At 51.1% G+C, this 24466-nt stretch overlaps 1 protein-coding gene across 14 annotated transcripts in view; it reads right to left on the bottom strand.

Moving 5' to 3' along the window:
* Positions 1–24466, bottom strand: part of FOXP1 (forkhead box P1) — a 525702-nt gene that overhangs the window by 109062 nt on the left and 392174 nt on the right. For all 14 annotated transcript variants that reach the window (XR_006741059.1, XM_045578936.1, XM_045578935.1 and 11 more), the window contains one exon: positions 22945–23040. Coding sequence is in view for 13 of the 14 variants with exons in the window: in XM_045578936.1 (XP_045434892.1) it covers positions 22945–23040 (96 nt within the window). In the remaining variant the exon portion in view is untranslated. The remainder of the gene's footprint in view (positions 1–22944; positions 23041–24466) is intronic.

Genomic DNA, 24466 nt, shown 5'->3' with positions numbered 1-24466 from the left:
AGACTGGACTAATTCTTTTGACTATATGGTCAACAACTCTAGAATCTGACCTAAACATATCACACTGAAATCTCTCACACTAGTTTTGACACCAAGATGCAGAGTCTCCGGCTGGCAGTGGCCTTGGGCGAGGGGCCAAGGGGACTCTGCGCCTGACTGCGCAGCACTGGTTCCCCCGGACGCAGGGAGCTCCTCCTGGGGCTCGGAGCCTGGCCTCAGAGAGGATCTCCGCCTCCTCCCTTAGTCCCGGTGCAGGCGCCTGGCTGTGCAGCTTACTGATGTCAACGTGGTCCTGGCCGGCCGCTCAGTCCTGGGAGTGTGGCCTTTGCTAATCACATCTCTGGCTGGTGGTGGGATAAGGACTGCAAGGCAAGTCCAACCTCCCCAAGCCAGCCAGGGAAGGCAGGGGCGGCATTCTGAGTTCCGTCTGGCCAGGCACTTCCCAAGAATGCTCCTCTCCCCCAGACCACGAGCGACATCCAAGGTGACCTTGGGCTGCGAGCGTGTGGCTGGAGAGAAGCGGAGCCGGCTGCACCGCTGGCCTGCTCGGCCCGCTCTGGTCCGTGGCAGCTCTGCGGGAATTACGGGCTCCTCGGGCCGCGCTGGGCTCTAGGGTCTATCTACGCACAGCCACGGAGCATAAACATTCAGGAAAAATAATGACTTTGGAGCGGGGCATCCTACCCAACATCAGCCACACGTGTGATCACAGATGGAAACTAGCGGCTGTTTACCCTGAAGGGCCCATAAGGAAAATGCAGTCACCTTTACAGTAAAATGCTACTTACTGTTCAACCTGCAACAAACCGCGATGGAGGAGGCCGGAATAAATTCCAACAAAGAGCTCCTAAGCTCCTGATTTCTCAGAGGCCCACCGAGCGAAGAGCAGCAGAAAGGGCTGCGGGGTGGGGGGTCTCCAGGTGAGCTTAGCAAAGTCAGAAACCTCACGTTGATTAACTGAACCCAAGAAACAGGGCAGGTTGTATCTGGCAAAGGGTTACACAACGTAGTAAAGTGAAGGTATGGGCCGGCCTCGCAGAGCTGTTCTGGCCATTTCCCGGATGCAACAAGTAAGGGGCCATGCTCCTCGGCAGCGTAACAAACGACAACAGAGCCATCCCCAGCGTCCCACTGCGAGGCCGGGGCAGCAAAAGCTGAGCAGGGTCTTTCTGAGACTTCTGTGGTTTAGCACTTTGTCAAAACAGGATACTATTTAAACTAAGGTATTACTGATTCAGGACAGAAAAACCCTGCTTTGCTGTTCTTTTATAACCAAATTCGTGGGTGGGGAAACTTTGACCTTTCTTTTCTCTTTTTTTGATGGCCCCTTTTGTGGGTCTGAGAAGGCACTATATTTAGCAAGCTTTGAGAACGAGGCGTCTAAGCAAGATGACTGTCACTTTCTATGAATTACTGTACATGTGAAATTATGGGCCTGCTACATTATGCAAAAGCAACTGAAGTAAAACAAACAAAAACACCTGTTTGCATGCACAGTTTTGTAAAAATCTGGGGAGAAAAAGGGGAAATACGCATAGAACCACACAGTGCGACGTGTTCGCCACGTGAGCCTGGTGGGCGCCAAAGTCTCGGTGGTGCAGGCTGAGCGGTTCTGACTTGAGCCAGCAGCGTCCGCTCAGCCCCCCAGTCTGTCCCCGCAGCACCCGCTCAGCCCCCCGGTCTGTCCCCGCAGCGCCCGCTCAGCCCCCCGGTCTGTCCCCGCAGCGCCCACTCAGCCCCGGTCTGTCCCCGCAGCGCCCGCTCAGCCCCCCGGTCTGTCCCCGCAGCGCCAGCTCAGCCCCCCGGTGTGTCCCCGCAGCGCCCGCTCAGCCCCCCGGTCTGTCCCCGCAGCGCCCGCTCAGCCCCCCGGTCTGTCCCCAAAGCGTCCGCTCAGCCCCCCGGTCTGTCCCCGCAGCGCCCGCTCAGCCCCGGTCTGTCCCCGCAGCGCCCGCTCAGCCCCGGTCTGTCCCCGCAGCGCCCGCTCAGCCCCCCGTCTGTCTCCCCGCAGCGGCCCGCTCGCCCCGGGTCTGTCCCCTAAGCGCCCCGTCAGCCCTGTCTGTCCCCGCAGCGCCCGCTCAGCCCCGGTCTGTCCCCGCAGCGCCCGCTCAGCCCCCCGGTCTGTCCCCCTCAGCGGGCCCGCTCAGGCTCCGGGCTGTCCCCGAGCGCCCGCTCAGCGCCCCGGTCTGTCCACGCCGAGGCCCGCTCAGCCCCGTGGTCTGTACCCGCAGCGCCCCGCTCTAGCCCCCCGGTGGTCCCGCATCGCCCGTCAGCCCCCGGTCTTGTCCCGCAGCGCACCGCTCAGCCCCCCGGTTTCTGTCCCCAAGCCCCGCTCAGCACCCCCGGGGTATGTCACGCAGAGCACGCTCAGCAACGGTCTGTCACAGCGCGCAAGCTCAGCCCCGGTCTGTCCCCGCAGCGGCCCGCCTCCAGCCCTCGGTGTCTGTCCCCGCAGCGCCCGCTCAGCCCCGGTCTGTCCCCGCAGCGCCGCTCAGCCCCGGTCTGTCCCCGCAGCGCCCGCTCAGCCCGGTCTGTCCCCGCAGCGCCCGCTCAGCCCCGGTCTGTCCCCGCAGCGCCCGCTCAGCCCCGGTCTGTCCCCGCAGCGCCCGCTCAGCCCCGGTCTGTCCCCGCAGCGCCCGCTCAGCCCCCAGGTCTGTCCCCGCAGCGCCCGCTCAGCCCCGGTCTGTCCCCGCAGTGCCCGCTCAGCCCCCAAGTCTGTGACCGGGCAGCACCTTGCAGGCCGCAGGGTGGCATTCTGGCTGCGCCATCTCCTCCAGGCGAAGGAGTCCTATGTGACCCAAAGGTGGTCACAGGACGGTGACTCGGGGCAGCCGCTCTGTGCTGCGGGCTCCATGAAGGGCTCTCCACCGGGAGGGACCGCCAGGCTTCCGCCCAAGCCTGCGAGCCGGGCCTGGAAGGAGGTGCTGGCCAGGTCAGGCCCAGCCTCCGGCAGTAACTGCTGCTTCTGACACTGCCCACAGGAGGGTGCGCACCAGCGTGAGCGCCACGTGGCAGACTCTGAGTTTGGGGTGCAGTAAAGAGTACCCCCCTGCAGAACATGCCTCAGGGCCTCTGGTGGGGAGTCAGCAGAGACCCAGGAGCCGCGGAGAGCCAGCCCCCCTTTCCCACCTCTAGTACCACCACCCCCCCCCCCCCCCCCGCCGGCAGCGTTGACGAGGGATCAAATCCAGTCAGGACGCACAGGTGCACGGGACCCAGAGCTCGCCAATGCTCGGCTCTGAGGCCGCTCCCAGGCCATGGCCCCCACCGAGCCCGAGTGCCCAGGAGCTGAAACACACAGTGCACGTGGCTGGAGGCCAGAGCAGCGTGGGAAGGGGCAGCACTTCCGAGCCACATAGAGGAATGCCGTTCCAGCTTCTGCTTCTTTAAGGATAAACTGCAAAGAAGTTTTAGTGGGAAAATCCCAGATTTTTGAACCTTTGCAATTAACTCCACAAAGCGTTACACGCCGTGTGCAGCCTGCGCACACTGCCTGGAGTCTCAGGTGGAGGGTCTATGCTTGCTTCCCTCACCCTTCTCCCATTAGAACAGAAACATCAGCACCCCTATTTCCAGGGCCGTGTGCTTCCCAAGCCTCCGTCACACTTCTTGGACAACGCCATGGCCATGCTTTTAACAGAACATGGCTGCCGTCTGGAGCTGTCCCGAAGGCGTCAGAGCCTCTGCCAGGTGCTGCATGTCACTGGCGATGCGGAAGTGAAACAGCCCGCAGGTGTGAAGAGAACCCCCTGGGGAAAGACAGGCAGTGAAGACTAACAAAGGATCAGTCCCCCTGAGAAGCCGGCTGCCCGACCACTAGGCCCTCGCAAAAGACAAGTCTACACCCAGCTTCCCTTCCCCGCGCACCGAGGCCCAGGAAGAGTGAAACCTACAAGGAAACGGGAGTGTTCCCTGATCCGTCGGGCACCCCTGCGGATGGTCGGTAAGAAAGTGACCCTCCTTTGAGTGGAGAGGGGACTCTCAGAATGGGAGACTAGGTTCGCCCTGTTCCTTCTCAGCAGGTGCAGCTCCCTGGACCGCCACAAGGGAAGTCACGTCGCCCGACGACCCACCGTGTGGACAGCCATCTGCACACTCTCCAGCTGAGAATCTCCATTCCTCTGGAGGATGACTGTATGACAGGACCGTTCTAACCGAAGTTCACTCGGAAACTCGGGAAGTGACTGATCATCACCGTCCCTGCCATCATCTGTCACCACTAAAAACTCTCCACATCACAGGAAATTCCATCTTTTTGCATGCAGGCCAGCCTGGGATCTCACAAGTAGTAACTCACAATTAATATCACAACATACTATAATAGTTGATGATCAGAACAAAGCGGTAAACTAACTCACATTTTGAGCACAATGAATCAGATTTTTTATATACACACACATGTATACACATTTTAAACTCAGCCCTCCACTGTACACTGCAGGGCAGCTATTCTGACTGTGGAGAACGTGTATAAGTGAGCTCACTGGACAGGTCATGTAGTTGGTAAAGGATGGTTATGCATTTCTGACTCCAGAGTCTTAACAACTAAGCTTCCTGTTCCCATCAGCACCTCAAGCTGAGGACGAAAGGCAGCCGCACACTTTCTGCTAACTAATCAACATATTGATCCAATCACCATAATGGCTATTATCATTATTATTAATCTAAGTAGAAATTAACTATATTATTCATCATACCAGTGTTGATAAAACAAAGACCAATAAACCTCACATCTATATGGGGCAGGTGTAAGAAGCGCACGTAGGAAAAGGATTTACAAAGAAGAAAGGAAGTCCAAGGCTTTGGTTTATACAAAGCCAACCGGAGGCCAGGGTGTGCCACTCTCTGCCCGAGAGAGAAAGGAGAGCACGGTCGGGCGGCCCCAGTGCAGTGTCACTGGGAACTCAAGGTCATGGCCCCCTTCAGACTGAGGACAGGGGAGCCAGTCTGTGGGACCAAATCAAAACTCTGACAGAAGGAAACTTTCAGAGGGAATGACTTAAGCTGTTCTTGGTGAGAAGTGTAATTTTCAAATGCTCCTTGGAAGTTCTTATTTCCATTTTAAGTTTACAAATAAAAATAATCCTGTTTTCAAAGGGTCCTGTGGTTCACTGTGGGGGAGGGAGCTCGGCTTGGTTTTTGTCAATGAAGATTCCAGGTCTTTAGAGGTTTTCTCTTATTTGGAGGGAAAATTTAAGCCAGAGATCCGGGTATGTCCTGCCCTGACCGTCAGTCAAAGCAGCTGGAAAAGGTGCAGTGAGCGCAGGAGTCAGGCACATTTCAGAGACACACCTTTTCACCTCTCATCAGGGGGATATGCTTACCAAAATGTTTTAAAAGCAAAAGAACATTCTAGAATAGCACAGTCTATGATAGGAATGGTTTCCACTTGCACTGTACAAAATAGCAGGCAAGCCCTGGACACATCGCTATTTTTTTTTTCTACACATGGCTATTTAAATTGTTTAAAATGAACACAATTTAAAACTTCAGTTCTCAGTTGCACCCGTCATACTTCAAGTGCCCTGTCCTGTTCATGTCCATAGTCCCACCTTCACATGTACTATGCATGTAACTCCAGTGTGCCTCCCCCTGCGCGGCTCCGGCTCAGGCAGGGCTCAGAGCAGTGTACTGTGCTCAGTCTCATGCAGGGCACAGGCACCATGGGGCATCAGGAATACAAAGGGAGTGGGCACAGCAGGGGATGAGAGAGCGAATCACTCAGTCCTCTAGTCCGTTCTCACCATTTCTTCCTCGCAGCCTTGCTGTCCAATAGAACTGCTGTATCACTTCCACAAAGTTTTAATATCTAATGGCTCCTGGACCTTAAAAGAGAAAGCCTCCGATGCCCATAATGCTAAAGGCCAGTAACTTCTCACAAGAACGCTGTCCGTTTCCTTCGCGGTCCTACCATTTTCCCAGCATTAGTAGAAAGTTTGTTTTGTTTTTTATCTACTTTTCTCTATAAAACAAGGAAGCTGTTGGATGTCCAAGCTTCTCCTCACAAAGATGGCCTAAAAATCAACTCGAGCTTTAAGTCAGGAATCAGCTCATGTTTTCTGTAAAAGGCTAGAGCACATGTGTCAAACACAAGGCCCGCGGGCCAAATCCGTCCCGCCAGGCCTTGCAATGTGGCCCTCACCGCGCTGTCATCACTGCACTCCAGTGCGTTTCCATCACAATGACAGTTTATGACTGTTCAGTAAACCATTCGGCCCGCGATTTAGGCTAGATTTTAGATTTTGGCCCCTTCTCTGATTGAGTTCGACACCCCTAGGCTAGAGTAAGAATTCTAAGCTTCTACACACTAACAACTGCTGTAATCTACCGCACTGGGAACAGCCAGTTCGCCAAACCCAATAGTGAACACTGGAACCTTCATTCTGTACCATTTCCATGTTTCATGAATATTCTTTTTCTGTTTTGTTTTTTTAACCATTTAAAAATGCATATCGTTTGTAGTTCCTACAAAAAAAATTTGTCCCCCCGCTGCCAGTGTTTGCCAGCCTCTGTTCTCTGGTCCTATCCGTTGCTTCCCGCTGAAGAAGGCCCTGAGGTCACAGAGACCCCCTAGCGCTGGTGGAAACGAACCCTCCCGGGGACAGCGGCCAGCGGGAGGCCCAAGAGCTCCGCGGCCAGCAGCTCGGGGGTGACCAGGAGCCTCGGGGAAGAGCCGGCTCCAGGGGATGCGGCTCCAGGGGATGACATCGAGGTCAAGCAGACCTCGACCAGCTCCGGGAGCACCTCCAGCTGCTGTCACCCTTGGCTGAGCAGACAGAGGAAGGCTCAGCTGGTCTCAGGACCTTTGATAAACCAGGTTTGTCCAGACTTCTATTAGTCAAAATCTTGATCTCCATCGGGTTTTGCAAGCCCATTCATTGTGCCTCGCTCTGCAGCTACGTGACCATGAGCTAGGTGTTAGTATGTTGTGCATCAGCTGCCCTGTGCCGTGCAGACTGGCACGGCTCCTGGAGCACACTGCAAAGCCAGGGTTCTAGATGGAGCTGTGTCGGCAGTGAAATATTTATTTTCAAATTCATCCGTGTACATTTAAAAAATTACTACTCTCTACATTTCCTTTGAATTGTCTGACCTGCTGCTCATAAGTCAAAAAATATAATCTCTTTTTTGTAGAACTCCAGTTGGTAAACTGTACTAGAAAAACAAGGCAGATTGGCTACTTGCCATCAGCTGACGGGAGTCCAGGCCTCATGCAACCGGTGTTACATTTTTAAAAAACGCCCCCAACGCCCTGTGGGCCTCATGGGCCAGGCTGTTCCAAGACTGTTTGCCTCCATCAGTTAATAGTCCCAAATTCCCAACGGGCAGCAGGGTGAGGACGGTTCCACTGAAGTAGAAAAAGTCAGTAAGATGCGGAGACGCAGTGCTGGCTAGGAGGCCAGCCCCCTGGCTGTCGTTCTGGCTCCACATCGGTAGTGCTTTCTTGCTTTATTTTGCAAAATGAGCAGAGCAAGTATTTGTTTCGAAAACACCCAAAGGAAAAAAGGCTCTGGATAAATACAGACTTTACATTTTCAATAACATTCAAGTTTCTGCATGAGGTGTGCCCTAAACTCCGAGAGACCAGGTGTGCCTGAGATGTGGCCAGTTTCAACACCTGAAATGTATCCGGATGAATCTGGTAGAAATTCAAGTTAATGATCTTGTGAGAATTAAAGTATTTCCAACTGGGGTTGGCCTGGAAATGCCGTAAAAATGGGCACATGTTGTAAAATGTGGTCTATCAGTAGGTCTAGTCCAAAGCAGAAGTGCACCATTATGTGGAGCAAAGGAGATGAGCTCGTGTCTGAAACCCCGGATGGACCTTCAGGATGACTCGGCTTGTCCTTACTCTGGGCTGGCTGCTCAGGAGGACCTGATGTAAACAGGAGGCTGGCCTATCCAACCCTGACACCAGCCTTCTGCCCCGCACTGCTTCCTGGGCAACCCGCCAAAGCCCAAAGCCAAGCCTCCTGACCAGGGATTCCCTCACATCTGTCGCTCACACTGGTGAGCGGAAGTCAGAGAGTTCACTCGGTCCTGCAGGAGGAGGCTGGGCACGAAGAAACAAGGGGGCAGCCGGGAAGGGCCAGCTGCGAGTGGGGAAGGAATGTGGTCTCACCATGATCAGCGGTGAGGGCCACGGAGGGGGCAGAGCAGGCTGGGAGATCTCCCGGGCCCACGCCTGGCTGGAGCCCCGGATTCTCACTCGATGGACAGAGGACAGGAGTCTAGTTATGATTTTAAAAGTTTTGAGACTTAGATCTTGATGATGATAAAAATTATATTCATTCTGATGTGCCTCCAGGGTTGAGAAACATGGCAAGATCTTTTGTAAATAAGAAACTGAGGCTTCAGAGGTAAGTCCCTTTGCAAAAATCAGACGTTTGGATTCAAGATGTGAGCAAGGAAAGAAACCGCCAGGGCTCCCTGGGAGGACTTGGAAGGACCCGCCACGGTCGACACCTCAGCCAGCCTGGCTCTCTGCCCACTCGGTGCCACCCTTACACGCTCAGAGATTCTTCTGGCAGATGGCAGTGAAGTGTTTTAATGTAATAAAGTCAGGTATATTATGAAAATGCTCTCACAGATTAGAATTAGGTGCTTTTTTCAATTTCACACAAGTATGCGATCCAGGCTGGCTAAGGCCCTGGCAGCTAAGTCCATTTTTCTGAATCTCTAACAATTACTACTTTCATCATTACACCTACAACAAAGTATAGAAAGATTTCAGACACAAAGGTGGAAGGAAAGAGAGCTGGGGGTTGGTTGGCACCTCTGTGCAAATTCCACGCAGGTGCTTCTTGTCTCAAGCAGACACCCACCGCCGGGCCCTGGCCGGTGCGAGGCTTGGCCAACGACAGTGGGAGGTCAGGCCTCTAGCCCCCTCATCCAGGCAGCATTATTCAGTGAACAGTCTCGGGACCATTTCCGGCCTGGGAAAGCGGGTCAGCAAACTATAGTCCGAATCTGGCCCACATGTGTTTGTATGGGCTGCGAGGTGAGAACTTTTAAAATATTTTTAAACTACAGGCCTGGTGCACGAAATTCGTGCACTCACTGGGGAATGGAAGGGGGGGTCTGTCAACCTGGCCTGCACCCCTCTCAGTCTGGGAGCTCCATGATCGATCGCCCTGCAGAGGGAGGCCCACCCACCTGCTGCAGTGCCACCAGCCAGGCAGCCTGGGCCCTCCCTCTTTGGGGTGATGGTGGAGCCCCCCATTGATTGCCCCATCAGCCGGTGGCCTGAGCCTCTGTGGGGTGATCATGGGGCGATGGCGAGGCCCCTGACCAATCACATCACACCCGCCTTGGCTGGCCTGGCGCCAGTGCGTGCCATAGCATGGTCGGCCGGATGGTCGTTCCACTGTTCAGCCATTCGGTCGATTTGCATATTACGCTTTTATTATTATAGATAGTTTGGGAGAAAATCAAAACAAGGATATTTCATGATAAATGAAAATGGTATGAAATTCAAATTTCAGTATCCACCGGTGGATTCTGATTGGAACTGCTACTCATTCGTTCACACATATGCTGCTGTCTCTGCATTGCTGCTGTGACAGACTGGCCCCAGAGCCATGAATACTCACCCGCTGGCCCTTACAGAAGTTAGCAGCCCCCCGAGCTAAAGGAAGAAAAGAGTTAACTATTAAGCCAAATTCCTTTTGTAGATTTAATGAAAAGTTCCAAGCAAATGTGGCAGGTGAAACAGCTCCTTCATACACACAAACTTGAAACTAAGAGAACGAGGGAGGAAGGTCGACTTCATTACCTAGCCACCTTGACGGCACCTCTAAATGTCATCAATCGGCGTGTGCCTCGCACGGCTTGCAAGGGCTCATTATAAACTGCAGCGCGCAGGCCCCGGACACGATCCAGGGACCGTAACAGGACTCTGGTGACGTAAGGTGATAAAGGAGATTTCTCTCTCCGTTCAGTATGGCACAGAGCTGGAGAACTGCCAAGGAATTTAATTTCCAGAGTGCCACCTTTGACTACTCAAGATAATTCCACCCAAGCTCTAGGCATCCCTGAAGAAAACTTTATCTTTTCTGGAAATGCTTGTCATTGTGTGTCGTTCTCGAAAATACAAATTTGTAGCTATTTTTACCAATGAGACAGACTAAATCCAGGATGTAGATTTTCCAATTAGACTCTTTTTAAACATCTGTTGGTAGGCTGCATTTAACATTAGTTATTTGAGCAAAGCACAATTTGATTAGGCTGTCTGAAACTAAGCCAAAGTCTGCAAAATAATAGCTCAATTAAATCTGTTTTGCTTTAATTTGTCTTGGATTTTCCTGAGATACTGTTGCAAATAATCAAGCAAACCAATTCATTTCAGAATGGGAGATTTAGGTACCTTTCCCATCTTCCCTCCAAGTTTATTTAATGGTCTACTCCGTCTGTAGTACGCTTCACTGAACTTTAATCTTGACACCAAATACAATTCTATATTTTGCCTTTGGTCTCCTTCAATTTTCTATTCTTATGAATTAAAGTTCAGTGCCATTAACATTATGCCTTAAACAGATTAGCAACTGTACTAGGCAAACAGCAACCATGAGGCAGTCAGACCGCACTGCAGGGGTTTCTGGTTTTCACTCTGTACTTGGCAAGACTGGGCAAGACGGACTCTGGGCCTTTTAATGCTGGGTTTACGCTCTTGAAATGTCCCGGGAGAGCGATGCCCCTGAGACCACCTGCTGCCCCTCCGCCTCGGCAGCAGCACGCTGCCTTTCCGGTTGGGTCAGCTATTTGGCTCTCTCACTCACTCATCACTCAGTCATTCACCTCCCAGAGCTGAAAAACACATCTACAGGTGCCTACTTTTGTGCCAGCGATGGAGAATGCCAAAGCTTCAAGATTCTAGACCATTGGTTGTTAAAACGGCCTAGCTTTAATTCACATAAAATCCAGGGGAGACCAGGACAAAAGAGAACCCAGGATGGAATTTTAAAACCTTTATTTCTGCCCAAATGGACACATTTGGAAAAATAATGCTCCAAGAAGATAATGCTGCTCGCAGCAGTAGCAGGGAGGGTGATGATAGCAACGGGCATTTATTAAGTGCTTGCTGTATGCCAGGCTGCTGGTGTCTAGTTCCCACTCCAGGCTGCTGGTATCTATAACAGTTACATCAGCTGGTCTTCACCACAGCTTGGGGAGCACTTGGGTCACCCCTTTTACGGATGAGGGGCCTGGTGTCTTCCCATCCAGTGTGCTCAACCACAAGGACACTACAAGCAAAAGGGTAGTCCTGTTATGCTATAACGTACATGTGAACAGTGACTGATAGCAAATGAATTTAAAATGTAATTTGGCATCCAGCAGGCAGTCATTTTCCTTTTAAAAGGAATTTATATAATTATTAGAAGAACTACCTTTTCTGAGAATGTACTGTGTCCCAGGCACTGTGCAAGCACTTTTCACACATTAATCACTTAATCTTCCAATCACCTTCAGGGTTGAGGTAATCAGCCACATTCTCTAGGTGAGAAAATGAAAACACAGAGAGGTTCAGCTACTTTCCCTAGGTCACACAGGAGTAAGAGATTGCTGGGACTTGAACTTGGAGCCTGACACCAGAGGCCACGCTATTAACCATGTGCCTCATCTCACGTACCCTGATACACACAGCTCTGAAACTCGCACCATCTGCGGAGTTTGTGTGGGACCCGGTGTGCAGATCTGGGCCTCTAAGGACAGATCACCCCTCCTGTCTGACCGAGAAGAGCTATGCGATAAGAATGTGACTTGACTGGTCTTGAATAAGGAGATAGGGAGCAGCACAAAGTGTATGCTGACTTTTAGATGCTATTTCAATAGTTACCAACAGGATCCATGAGGCTTCCCAGAAAAAAATAAGCCCTAGGACTCCTCTACTCTGGTATGTGATCAGATAAACCTGTCAAGCCTGGCAAACAGAAGGACCCACACCTCCACTGCCAAACCCAGTGCCAGGGCAGACCTGGCCACTCAGTCCGGAGCTGCAGCGGGCCATCCTGCTCAGAACCCTTCACCTGGCACCTGGCAGAGCCACCGCCAGCCAGGTCGCCTGCAGCCTGGGGTGGCTCTTGATTCTGCTCCTAAAATGGGTAACCATCCCTTTCTGCTGTGGAATAAAGAACGAAGCCGAAGTGACTCATCCACAGCTCCTGGAGAGCACCCTCCTTTCACCGACGCCGACAGGGCCCCGGCCTGCGGTCCCCCGGCCACAGGAGCTCAGAGGAACCCTAGCACGGACAGCAGCGAGGAGGGGCAGAGAATGAGAGACGTGGGAACAGCCTCACCATGGCTTCTGGCTTCCTTCTGAAGAAAGAGACGGAGATAATCCTCTCGGAATTAAAGTCAAACAACTTGGTTGCCAGGGCCTGGTGTCTAAGTGGCAGGTGACACAAGCACTACTTGAAGCCTGGACTGTGGGGGCTAGACTGCAGGTGGGCGTGGACCTGACCGTTTCTGAACAGCAGAGCCACACGGCCTTTAGGGCAGGACTAGGAGGCGTGCTGAGGGGAGGGGCAGGTTGTCGTTCTCTGCCAAGACCTAGCACGTGCCGGCCGGGGTCTGGGGACGGATAGAAGACCTCGGCAGAAGGAGAAATGGCAGATCTGAGGGGGAGGGAGAGGCGGGATGGGACTCTGACCAGTAGGCCTGGCAGTGAACGTGATCAGCTGGAGCAGAGAGAAGGGGAGTCGTGGTGATGCTCAGCTAAGAAGACACAGCCAGGCGTTAGGGGTACAGCAGAGGGGGAGTCCTCGTGGAGAAGGAAGAGGGCAGAGGTTCCACCAGACAAGAGCAAAGGGCCTGGACTCTGGGCTGGGCAGGAATCTGTGTTCCAGAAGAGCCGGGGGGCAGAGCGAGGAAGAAGGGCAGAGAGGCAATTTCCAAAACCACGAGTGAGCCAAAGGCTGAACCAGCTCCTTGGAGGGCAGACAGGTTGAGGTGAGGATGAGACTGAATTTAGTAACAAAAATATTCAAGAAAATGAGGAGGAGGGAAGCCAGATTTGGGGGAGTGGGAAGGCGAGTGGCTGGTGGAAACAAACAGGAGAGGCAGCAGCGGCAGGACGTTCAGGTCAGAAGCCTGTGGACCCGAGAAGCTGGAGGCAGCGCCGGGAGGACTGAATCACACAAGGTTCTGACCACCGTTTCACACCCACAGTCTCCGAGGCCCAGGGCGCTGCCGCGGCCCTGAGCGCTCACCACTCGTCCCGGCGGGATGTAAGGCGACAGGACAAGGCCCGGCCTCTCCGCCCAGCCCTGTCCTGGCAGCTGTGCATCCTCCCACTTAAGCAGTTAAAGATCTGTGCTTGGAGGAAGGGGAGTAGTTTCTGACTGGCGGACAGCAGGCTGGGCCCTTCACAATGACCAGTGATCATTCTGCAGTTTACTGGGCAGTAATCTGAAACTCTATCTCAACAGCAAGGCTGAAGTCCACCAAAAGTTCAAAATGGGATATGTTCTCTTTAAAATTCTGAGAGCGACTAAATATGACAACCATCTGATGTATGAAAATTATTCACAACCAAAAACAGACAGTCTGGAAATAGCCGGGATGACTTCATTTAGACAGAATTACCCAAATCTGTTTCTAATATACACAGTACACATAATAAATTTTTACAATATGACAAGGAAAACAAACTTAATAAAAGTTCCCAATCTTTTGTTACACAAGCATGCTATACCCATGCTATGTTTATAATAGTTTGCTCATGATATCACAGCTCAGTAACAAAGGCCCGGGCAATACAAAAACAGTTACTAGGCATGACATCAACTCACAACTACCGTAATTACATCAGTACACAAATTTCCCAAACCGTCCATTTTCCAAGCTGCTTCTCAATTTCAACGGCTGCCCGTGGACAATTACTTGCAGTTGTCTGCAGACTCTGAGTAATTCTCCTCTTTCTTCTCTTTCCCAAGCGTCATTTCCCTTCAGAGAGTGCACATTTCAATTATAAGCACTATTTTTCAAATATGCCCATAAACATATGTCCAAATTAGGAGACAGTGCTGTCTAGTGGTTGGTGACGAGCATCAGGGCCCGGAGCTCTGCTGCTGTTCCTCCTGCTGCCTGTTTGCCGCCTGGAGGAGCCCCGGGAGGCGGCGGAGGCGACGGGGAAGGGCTGGTTCGGCTCTGCCACCGACCAGCTGGCTGGCCCTGGGCAAGTCACCGTCTGACGCCTGCCCCCTCCTCTGCGCGATGGGAATGACAGCAGCCTGACCCAGGTGGTGAGCACACACACGCTTTCCGCGCCTGCTATTTAATGCTATCGCTGTCATATTTTGGGGACTTGGTTTCCTGTTTGAAAATCTGGCTTAAATTATTGTGATCCACAGTGAATTGTGTACTTTTCTAATGTGAGGGCAAGAGTTCCATCTTGGTCATATTGCCTGGATATAGGGAGATTCAATGAATAAAGTTTGAATGAATGAATGAATGAATTCCCTATAATTACAAAAGTAAAAAATATTATCCCCCCGAAATTGTTTTTCATACGTTTTCTCTAACGGCTTGCTTTCATTTCCTGCAGCCAATGTTGGTGAACACCTACAGCCCAATTAAAACGGTAAGTGCTGGGAAAAGGATACCGCCTTGAGATTTCCGAAGCTCATTTCTCTAAGGAGTGAGCTTCTCGAACCCATTCCATCCGCAAGCCCCGTCTCCCAGTGCTGGCGGCACGGGCAGCGGCTTCCCGGAAGGGCCGGCGGCCACGGCAGCGAGACTACCCCCGTCACTTCTGCTCCGCGGTGCTCGCACCAAATGCTGTTATTCCAGGCTTCAGGAAATTTCCCAACCGCTGGCCGGGGCCCAGTGCCGTGTGCTAATGAGTTTCAGATTGGAGGACTCACTGTGCATGTGTCAGAAAAGGGACACGGTTCATGGGGAGGCGGGGGCAGGGAAGGAAAGACACACAAAAAGAAGAAAAAACAGTAGTTTAAAAATGCCGGCTACTCAAATTGACAGGGAACGTGACCTCTGCACTTCATCGAAATTCCTGCAGACGTACAGAATAAAGGCTCTGCTTTTCTCACACTGCGCCTCGCGGAAGATGGAATCCACTACATCACTTGACCTTTCCGTGCCCTCTCTCAACCACAGACGATGTTGTGTACAAAAATTCTAAATCAACTTAAGATGTTAAAAAAAGCTTTAATTTTCTGCATTAGACTTGATGATTACTGTATTTTGTTTGAGATTTTGCCTAGAAGGTTCACACAGGAAAAGAATCCAATCCCAGGAGGAGAATGGGGTCGCTCAGGAACACCACCACAGCTTCTCTGGTGGGCACCCCGTCACACCAGGGCTCCTTGCAGAAGAGCAAGCGGCTTCCAGCCTCCTGCCCTGGCTTGAAAGCCACCCAAGACTGACTCACGTCTGTTTGCTTACATTCACAGAACATTAAGACCCATTTTAAACAACTTAAGGAAACTCAAGCCCTCTCAGCTGGTGATTCACTTCTCTGGACACTTCTTCTCTCCTCAAGGTAAGTGACAGGCTGGACCTCCAGACTGCTCATCATGCCATCATCGCCGTCAGACCCTTCTCCAAACGTCTACCCACAAGCCTTGTCTGAGGAATGAAGTTACATTTCAATTTCCCTTCCCTTCCCTTCCCTTCCCTTCCCTTCCCTTCCCTTCCCTTCCCTTCCCTTCTCCCTTTCCTTCCTTCCTTCCTTCCTTCCTTCCTTCCTTCCTTCCTTCCTTCCTTCCTTCCTTCCTTCCTTCCTTCCTTTTTCTTTTCTTTTTTCCCCCACACTTAGTACTGGCAACTTTAAAAATACAATACTTTCACATCCTCAAACTGTCATCAACACTTTCTTCAGACATTGTCAATAAAATTGATTGCTTGCAGTTCTGAATTCTGCTCTGCACATGGAAACAATATCATTTGTTTTCCAGTCTTTTTCGATGGGGCAGGAGGGAACAGAACCGGCCCGGCCGCGCCCTGGGCGGTGTGGGCACCGGAGGAGCCGCAGCGCCAGAGTCTGCAGAACACGGGCCCTAACTGTCCTGCCCGCTCTGTCTTCCTGTCAGACGAGAATGATGTTTCTGGAACAGTAATACGTTCATTAAATCCTAACTCCCTTCCTTAAAATACCCTGCACTTTGTCTCAGAGGCGTCTGACAGCTTTGTTGTAATGTGTGTGGGCTACACAGTTGTTGGTGCCTCATACCTCCAGCCAATCTGTTGCTTTACAAGTGTAATGTAGGTATTAAGGAGCTGATTGTGGAACCACGTTGATTTGACATCTTCAAATCAGCTGTATATCATAGAAACCACTATGGGTGGTGATAGACTCCCATGATGCCCAGCAACCACCCATCCCTCTGGCTCCCTAATCTGTGAGACTACAAAACACAGCCCCACCCCCTGCCCAAGGCAGAAGTGGACGGCAGCAAGGGTCCAACAGTGTTATTCCTAATTACCTTTTTTTTCTCTCTTGATCCTCTGGCTCTCATAATTAGTTACCTGGGGCTGCAATCCAATTTGAAGTGATGACAAGAAAGTGATCCATGAAAAAGTAATAAGTTAAATCCAATTCCAGCCTTCCTCTAATTAAATGCACATGGAGCTAATGACTCCAGCCCGGGCATTCCAGTGATAATGGTAATTAGCGAGGTGGGAGTCACTCTCTTTTTCAACACTGAAGGTGTGAACCACAAGGTAAAATAGTAGGAGCACTCTTAATTACATGTGTCATTTTGTCAGCAATTTACACATTTTTGACCAGTCAACGATGTTTTTCCCGTCCCTCCCCACCTCCTAGCCCCAACAACGATTATAACATACTTTTCCATGTTCCAACACATGGAAGCATGTAAGAGCACTTCGCACTGGAGAATAAGAAACCGCCTTTCTTTGCTGCTGCTCACGGCTGTGACACACACAGGCAAGGTGACATTTAGATAACTACGCAGGTCTCGGCCCCCTGCACTGAAATCCCGATACTGACAGTGGAATTGGTTTGGGTGGGCTGGCTTCATTCTTGCTTATGACATGGAAAATATAATAATGTATCTACGAGAAGATGGCACTCAGCAGCTGCTGGACAATGCACACGGAAGGGGAAGCGTGATGAACTTGACTGTAGAATTAGCTTATCTGTGGCCCTAGACCCGTGGTCAGCAAACTGCGGCTTGCGGGCCACATGTAGCTCTTTGACCCCTTGAGTGTGGCTCTTCCACAAAACACCATGGCTTGGATGAGTCTATTTTGAAGAAGTTTACATTAGAAGTTTAAGTTTAAAAAATTTGGCTCTCAAAAGAAATTTCAATCCTTGTACTATTGATATTTGGCTCTGTTGACTATGTTTGCCGACCACTGTTAGGGAAAAACACTTAAAAAACATTTTAATAATGTACTAATGTCTTTAACCTGAAGTCCAAACTTCTGGGTAAGGGTAATGCGAGCCACAGTTTGCTGACCACTGCCCTAGACAGCCCAGGTCACACCCTGGTGCTGCCAATTCTGCATGCTCTGAAGCAGTCACTTAATCTCACCAAGTTCCCAAGTTTCACTTTCCGCATCCAGAGAATTCTATATAATAAAAGCCTAATATGCAAATCAACTGAACGGTGGAAAGACAGGTCACTATGACGCTAACTAACTACCGGGGGCAGGTGCTCAACGCAGGAGCTGCCCACAGCCCACAGGCCCCAGGCCAGCCAAGGTGGGTGCCAGCAGGCCCCCCTTCCCCTACTGGTCACCCCAAAGAGGCAGGCGTTGGCAGCAGTGGCAGGGGGGAGGGCCGGCCAGCCAGTGGGTCAGCGCTGCTCCCCCAACCGCCCTGCCGGTCACTTCCAAGGCAGGTACCAGTGGGCCCCTCGATTGCCCCACCAGTCACCCCACAAATTGGCCCTGATCACTGGCCAGGCCTATAGACCCTACCTGTGCACGAATTTTGTGCACCAGGCCTCTAGCAATTTAACAATCATCCCTGTACCATAGGGTAGCCAGGGCTGGTCCATGTTATGCATTTACTACCATTAATTATCCATGGATATGGTGACAAATATTTGCATTTTAAGGCTTAGATACATATAGCTAAGGTGACCATATAATTAAGTGTCCGATCTGAGCTACTTCTGCTAATGAGAGTTATTAGTAAGTACACCCAGCTGCAGCCTGGCAGCCCAGGACAGTCACCCTGTGCTGCTGAAACAGAAGCGGGAGCAAGCTCACGATGTTACAACCACACTCAGACCTTTGGAGGGAGGTAAGGACAAAACATTATTTTAGGAAAAAAGTTCTTAAAGCAAAGATCTTAAACTGGGTCGGTGAAACCCTCACCACTGGACGCAGGATTCCGGGTGAGGGCTTGTCCGGGGGCGGGGCCCGTGCTGTCACGGTTTGATCAGGGTTGTGATTGAAAGATTTAATGACTGTTTATGAAATATTTCTACTTCCTTGTCTCCTCTCAAGACATACTTTTTAGAGCTTTGGGATTCTCCAAGGTCAAGTGATAAAAGTACTGAATTTTTAAAAATATGTCTTATTGATTTTTTACAGAGAGGAAGAGAGAGGGATTGAGATTTAGAAACATCGATGAGAGAGAATCATCAATCAGCTGCCTCTTGCACACCCCCTCCTGGGGATGCGCCCGCAAATGGCAGGGATGCCACCTGTAGACAACGTTAATTCTACACATTTTTAAAAGTATTTGGCTCCTTGCCCTGAATTATCTGCAGGGCGATTGGGGGAGCATAGGGAATTCACTACTTAGGGATGTTTTTTAAGGGTCAGTATTCCAAAACTATTCCATATTACTACCTACAGCATAAAATTGTGGTTTTCTTAAAAGGTTTCCTCTTACCAATTCATTCCCATGGGAATGATGGGAGGTGCTAAGATTCTATATGGCATCCATGCAAAGCAAAGATGCTGCCTCAAGCATGTTTATATAACTGCAAAACATGCGAAGAACACCTGCTGAGCGTGGTCTGTGCGCCGCCTCAGGCAGAGCCAGTGTCCGTCCTCACGTTCCTGAGCCGCCGGGGGGCTCCTGGGCCAGCTCCAGGGGCCGTGCCGAGGGTGCTTGTGCCTGACCTGGCCTTGGAAGGGAGGGGCAGGCAGAGGGAAACCTCTCAGGTGAAGGGTGCAAATGCAAATGCTTCGGTGATGGCCTGAAGCCTGTCAGCTTCCCACCAAGCTCACACAGGGTGACTTTCTCTCCTAACCTCCATGCTGCCAGAATCCACATGCACTTTCCTTTCTTAGGAGAAAATGTGTCATTTGACTTCCTTCCAGTTTATGTACTCATGCCAACAACTAAATGCTTAAAGAACCGAAATGAATTACTACCCAGAAATGGTGGTCAAAGTTCCAAAATGTGATCAATAAAATTGCTCATCTACTCACAAATTAATCTTCAGCCAGTAAAGTTCCACATTTTTAGCTTACGAGCACACCTGCACTATTAAGCATTTATTTCACTATTTAAGCAATCTTCAGAAGTAGATAAATATTTATAAAAGTAAGCCTACTATTTTTACTTACATATAATTTTCATTTTGCAGCAAAAACTTGTTAATTTTTTACAACCCATAAGCATTCTGAAGGCAGGCTCTGTGTCTCCCAGTCTCGTGTCTGAGGGTGTCTAAGACGTCCCCCACACTGCAGCTGTTCGCAAAATGTCCACCGAGTTGCATGCAATTAACTCAGATCATTCTGATTCTGAATTTAAGATGAGGCCAGTTTTCATTTGTATCATTCATGAAAAATTGGCAAAGCAAATTAAAGACTAAAATAAGAGGCTATTTAGGCTAGTAAGTAGAGTATTTTTAAAGAACTTGGGAAGCAGTATCTATACTCAATCAGTCCTCTCTATAAACCACAATGTCACCCAAGAATGTGGTAGCTCAGATTTTGTTCAATATGTGTAGCAAAGAACACGATTCTCTCTTTACTCTGATCTCCCTGAAATTAGTTCAAATCGGTGGTGTTTGACTACATTCTGTGCTCTCTATCGAGTAACCACACAGCCCGCCTCTAACTTTCCATTTTCCTTTGTTTGTATCACCAGCCGTGAGGCTGGGGAGCGCTGCCAAGCCAAAGGCAGGGAAGTGTGAGATATGCTTAAAATATGAGTCACAGTGTATTTGGGGATTTGGGTTGCTTTCTTTCTCCTCAAGCTATCAGCAGATCAAATTCTTCTTCCATGTGCACCTCCTCCACGCAAAAGGTCTGTCGTTTGTGAGGATAGGTCTGTAGCCACGAAGGCAAGGAGGTCAGCGAGGAACAGTGCCGAGACCCCGAAGGGCTCCCGCTCAGTGCTGAGCCGCGAGGCATGCCGGGCATGTTTACACGCACAGGTTACCCCTTCTGTGACTCCGGAGCCCACATACGTATTTTCATAAAGGCATAACCTACATGGGACGTAGGCTATCATTTCTGCCTGGCTGTGGAAGGCCTGCCAACCTAATAAAGCTCAGTGACTCCGCATGACCACACCAGCCTGCTGAGGAGCCGTCCTCCATGCTGCACACGTGCGTGCACACAGCGCGCACACACACACACACACACACACACACACACACCTCTTCCCCCCAATCAGTTCCTAAAGCTGATCTAAATTCTCTGCTTGTCAAGTCTCCCACTGAGGGAGGGAGGGACATACACATCTTCATTAGCAGAGCCAGCATCAAGACGGCCCCTGGCCCTGCTCTTACAGAGTCAAGTGCTCAGCAAATGTGGCTTTGGCACTGTCCTTGCCAAGAAAAACGAGGCTCTATCCCACTGTACTGTAGCTGGAACATTACAACAGGCAACAAGAGCAGAGCTCCAAAGGAACCCCTGAAACCTGACTTCATATGTTTAGCCCTGACGGAGCTTCATTCATCTTGGAAAAGAAGTTACCTAAAAATGCCATCTGTAGGTTTTTTTAAATGCAAGTATGAGGAAAATCAGTCTAGTATAAAGAGTGACAAATGGTGTTCCACACCGAGCTGCGCCCAGGCCGCCTGGACGGGGGCCTGCTGTTTCCTCACGTCTCTAACAGCTCGGCTGTCCGGGGTCCACCCCAACAAGAGCGATTCCCCGGCACCGGAGGCTGAGGTCCGTGCTCTTAGGGCTGTGAGAGCCCGAGGACGGCAAGGAGAGCGGCAGCCCCCAGCCCCCGCCTGACAGGCTCCCTGTGTGCACGTAACTGATCCTGTCTGCACCAGCGGTGGGCTCTGCTCTGGAATCACACGTGGCCGCCACCACCGCCCTCTGAGGCACAGGCCCAGTCTGACCACGAGACTGTCCAGTCTGATCCTTTCAGCTTATTTGAATCTGGATAAACAGGCCCTCTGAAAGGTCAGCACAGTCCCAGTCCGTCCTCCAGAGCTGCCCGCAGGCTCTGCACCACAGCCCTGCGAGCACCTGGACGGACCGGCTCTGCCCTCATTAAAACGTCCCGAGCAGCAGGGGGCTCATGAGGCTCTACCAAGGAGGTGCTTTGGGAAGTGCTGGCAAACAGCGTGCCCCACCGTCCCTCCCGGCAGTGTCACCACGGCGAGACGGCCACGCTTGCCCAAGGGGGCGCAGGAGGATGGCTGCTGCCAGGGGACGTGCACTGAGCCGTGGTTTGCTCCGATCTGAGAAGAGTCTAACAATCTAGAATTCGGGGTGATCCTGCGATCCAATGATTCGGCACTGAGCTCTGCCCATCACCAGAAGTTCGTAGATTCTGTCCCAAAGTGTCCAGTGTGGGAAACCCACTCAGACCCACGCTGAGCCGCCCACCCTCAGCTCCGGCAGCAGCTGCTGCCTGGCCTGCACACCCTCTCCAGATGGCAGTGTCAATCCCGAGTTAAGGCTCTTTGAAGTTTCTATTAAAATGTTCTATCTACTCCGATAGAAAATCAAAATCAAACTTGTATGAACTCACTCCTTCTACTCTGCAATCCCTTTCTACATTGAGCCAGAAAGGAGAAGGCACTAAAACAATACTTCTCGGTATCTGTACATAAAAACTGCTCATGCCGAAACCGATGTGGCTCAGTGGATAGAGCGCGGGCCTGCGGACTGAAAGGTCCCAGGTTCGATTCCAGTCAAAGACATGTACCTTGGTTGTGGGCACATCCCCAGTAGGGAGTATGCAAGAGGCAGCTGATCAATGTTTCTCTCTCATTGATGTTTCTAACTCTCTATCCCTCTCTCTTCCTCTCTGTAAAAAAAATCAATAAAATATATTTAAAATATAAATAAAAATAAAAAAAACTGCTCACCACTTTTTATGAATAATTCAGAAGTATGCGGAAAACATCCACTCAAGAAACGAGTGTATATGACATCCTTGACCAGGTGCATTAACAGCCTCTCAGTTCAGCAATGGCTCCTGAAACTGATGCCGTTTGGGCTGAAGAGTGCTGTGTGGGGGACTTACTTTTCTGAGCAATTCAGGGTGTCCAGCCGCACCCCGCTTCACTTCCTACGTGCCAGTGCCAGCCGCACTAACGCTCCCCTAGCTGTGAAAACTACACGTCTCCTGGGAACCCTACCCCCGCACTGAAGCAGGTATGCGGGCACCCCATCATGAGAGACTGTGACTGTCTAGAACCGACGACAGAGAATGTGGTGATGCATCTGAGCACCACGACCCTCTCTCACAGCGAGCGCCCAAGCACCGACCTGCTTCCACGCATCGGCCTACAATCCCGACACCAGCGGGTCTCACCCAACGCCACCACGTTTGGCTGAACAGACCTTTCCCGACAGCGTCACACTCGGCTGAGACCAGCGGCACCTGCCCAGACAGCCCGCTGCCATTCTCACACAGCCCCTGGCCAGTGGCTGTCCATGTGGAAAACGTCATTTACTTTTAAAAGACGCGCTACCTAGCCCTCCTTGCGTGGCTCAGGTGTTTGGCACGCTCTCCGGGATCCTGAAAGGATGCCGGTTTGATTCCCCTCCAGCACACCCCCAGGTACTTTTAGAAAGAACGGTTACCTGCAGGGCTGGCTGCTTGTCATTCCTCTTGGGAGACTTGATGCCACTAACTTGCTGCTGCTGCTGAAGGAGGAGCTGTCTTGCCACCTGAAGAGCCTGCAAGGAAGAGTGGAAGAAAAGGTCTCCGTTACCCCAGGTCACAGCAGCCTGCACCAGGACTCCACGAGGGCACTTAAGGACAAGATCCCGCCCTGGCCGGTTCAGCTCAGTGGATAGAGCATCAGCCTGTGGACTGAGGGTTCAATTCCAGTCATAGGCACATGCCCAGGTTGTTGGCTCAATCCAGTCAAGGGGCCATGAAGGAGGCAGCCAATCAATGGTTCTCTCTCATTATTGATGATTCTCTCTCTCCCTTTTTCTCTGAAATCAATAAAAATATATGGGGGGAGGGGTGGCAGGAGAGAACAAGATGCCAACTTTCCCAATTCCAGGCAAATGGAACAGCAAACAAAACTTTCCACCCATCTAAATTGAAAAACATTCCTGAATTTGTGGACATTTTCTTAGGTTTAGTCAGTTTCACAGAGTTCTTTAGGCATAGCAATCCACCTAAGCAGACATTTTATTCCCACCAAAAATCAAACACGGAACGTGGAACAGGGAAGATGAGACTGTTGAGGGAGGCTGGCAGGGAGCAGCTGGGAAGCTCCTGGCAAAGACAGAAACGTCCAAGACAAGGCACCTACCCCTCCTCCAATTCCTCTTGGAGAGCCTGGGAACTGAAGTTGAAAGCAACACTTTCACCTCCTCTGAGACCAGAACAGAGGAAGAGGTACATGGCGCAGGCACAATGGATAATGCTACTTGGGAAGGAAGCCTAATGGGTGAGCTCTACTAACGGAGGCCTCGGTGAACTGTGTAGGGGAGGACTTTCACATTTGACCTCTAACTCAACTTAAAGGGCACATCCTGTACCTGTGAACAAAGCTGGTTTGTCTCCTACAAATGACTGTCTATGGCTTCATCCATAGGAGGGTGTTTATTTAAAGGCAGTAACTACAGCAGTGATATGAGTTGGAGATAAAGCAAAAGGAAAACAGGAGAGTCCTCCGAAGTGCAGAGTGCGATTTAATTAGGCTTTTCTTATTAAATCACTGACCACTCCGTCTGTTTAAAGGACAGTTGCCACACAATATATACTGGCTTCAGGCACACAGTATAGTGGTGCTACATTTGTACACTTAGTGTCATCATGCTCTGTCCAGTCACCACCCATCACTGTGCAAAGTGAGTACAATATTATTGACTATACTAGAGGCCCAGTGCATGAAATTTGTGCACTGGGGGAGGGAGAGTGTTCCCTCAGCCTAGCCTGCACCCTCTCTAATCTGGGACCCCTTGGGGGATGTCCTTGGGATTGGGCCTAAACCAGCAGTCATACATCCCTCTCACAATCTGGGACTGCTAGCTCCTGTCACCTGCCTGCCTGCCTGCCTGATTGCCCCCAACAAACCCCTCTGTTGGCCTGGTTGCCCCCAATGGCACCCCCTTACTGGCATGGTCACCCCTAACTGCTCACTGC

Source organism: Pipistrellus kuhlii, unplaced genomic scaffold (genome assembly GCF_014108245.1).
Source record: "Pipistrellus kuhlii isolate mPipKuh1 unplaced genomic scaffold, mPipKuh1.p scaffold_m20_p_11, whole genome shotgun sequence".
Classification (NCBI taxonomy): domain Eukaryota; kingdom Metazoa; phylum Chordata; class Mammalia; order Chiroptera; family Vespertilionidae; genus Pipistrellus; species Pipistrellus kuhlii.
This window is presented reverse-complemented; position numbering and strand designations above follow the sequence as displayed.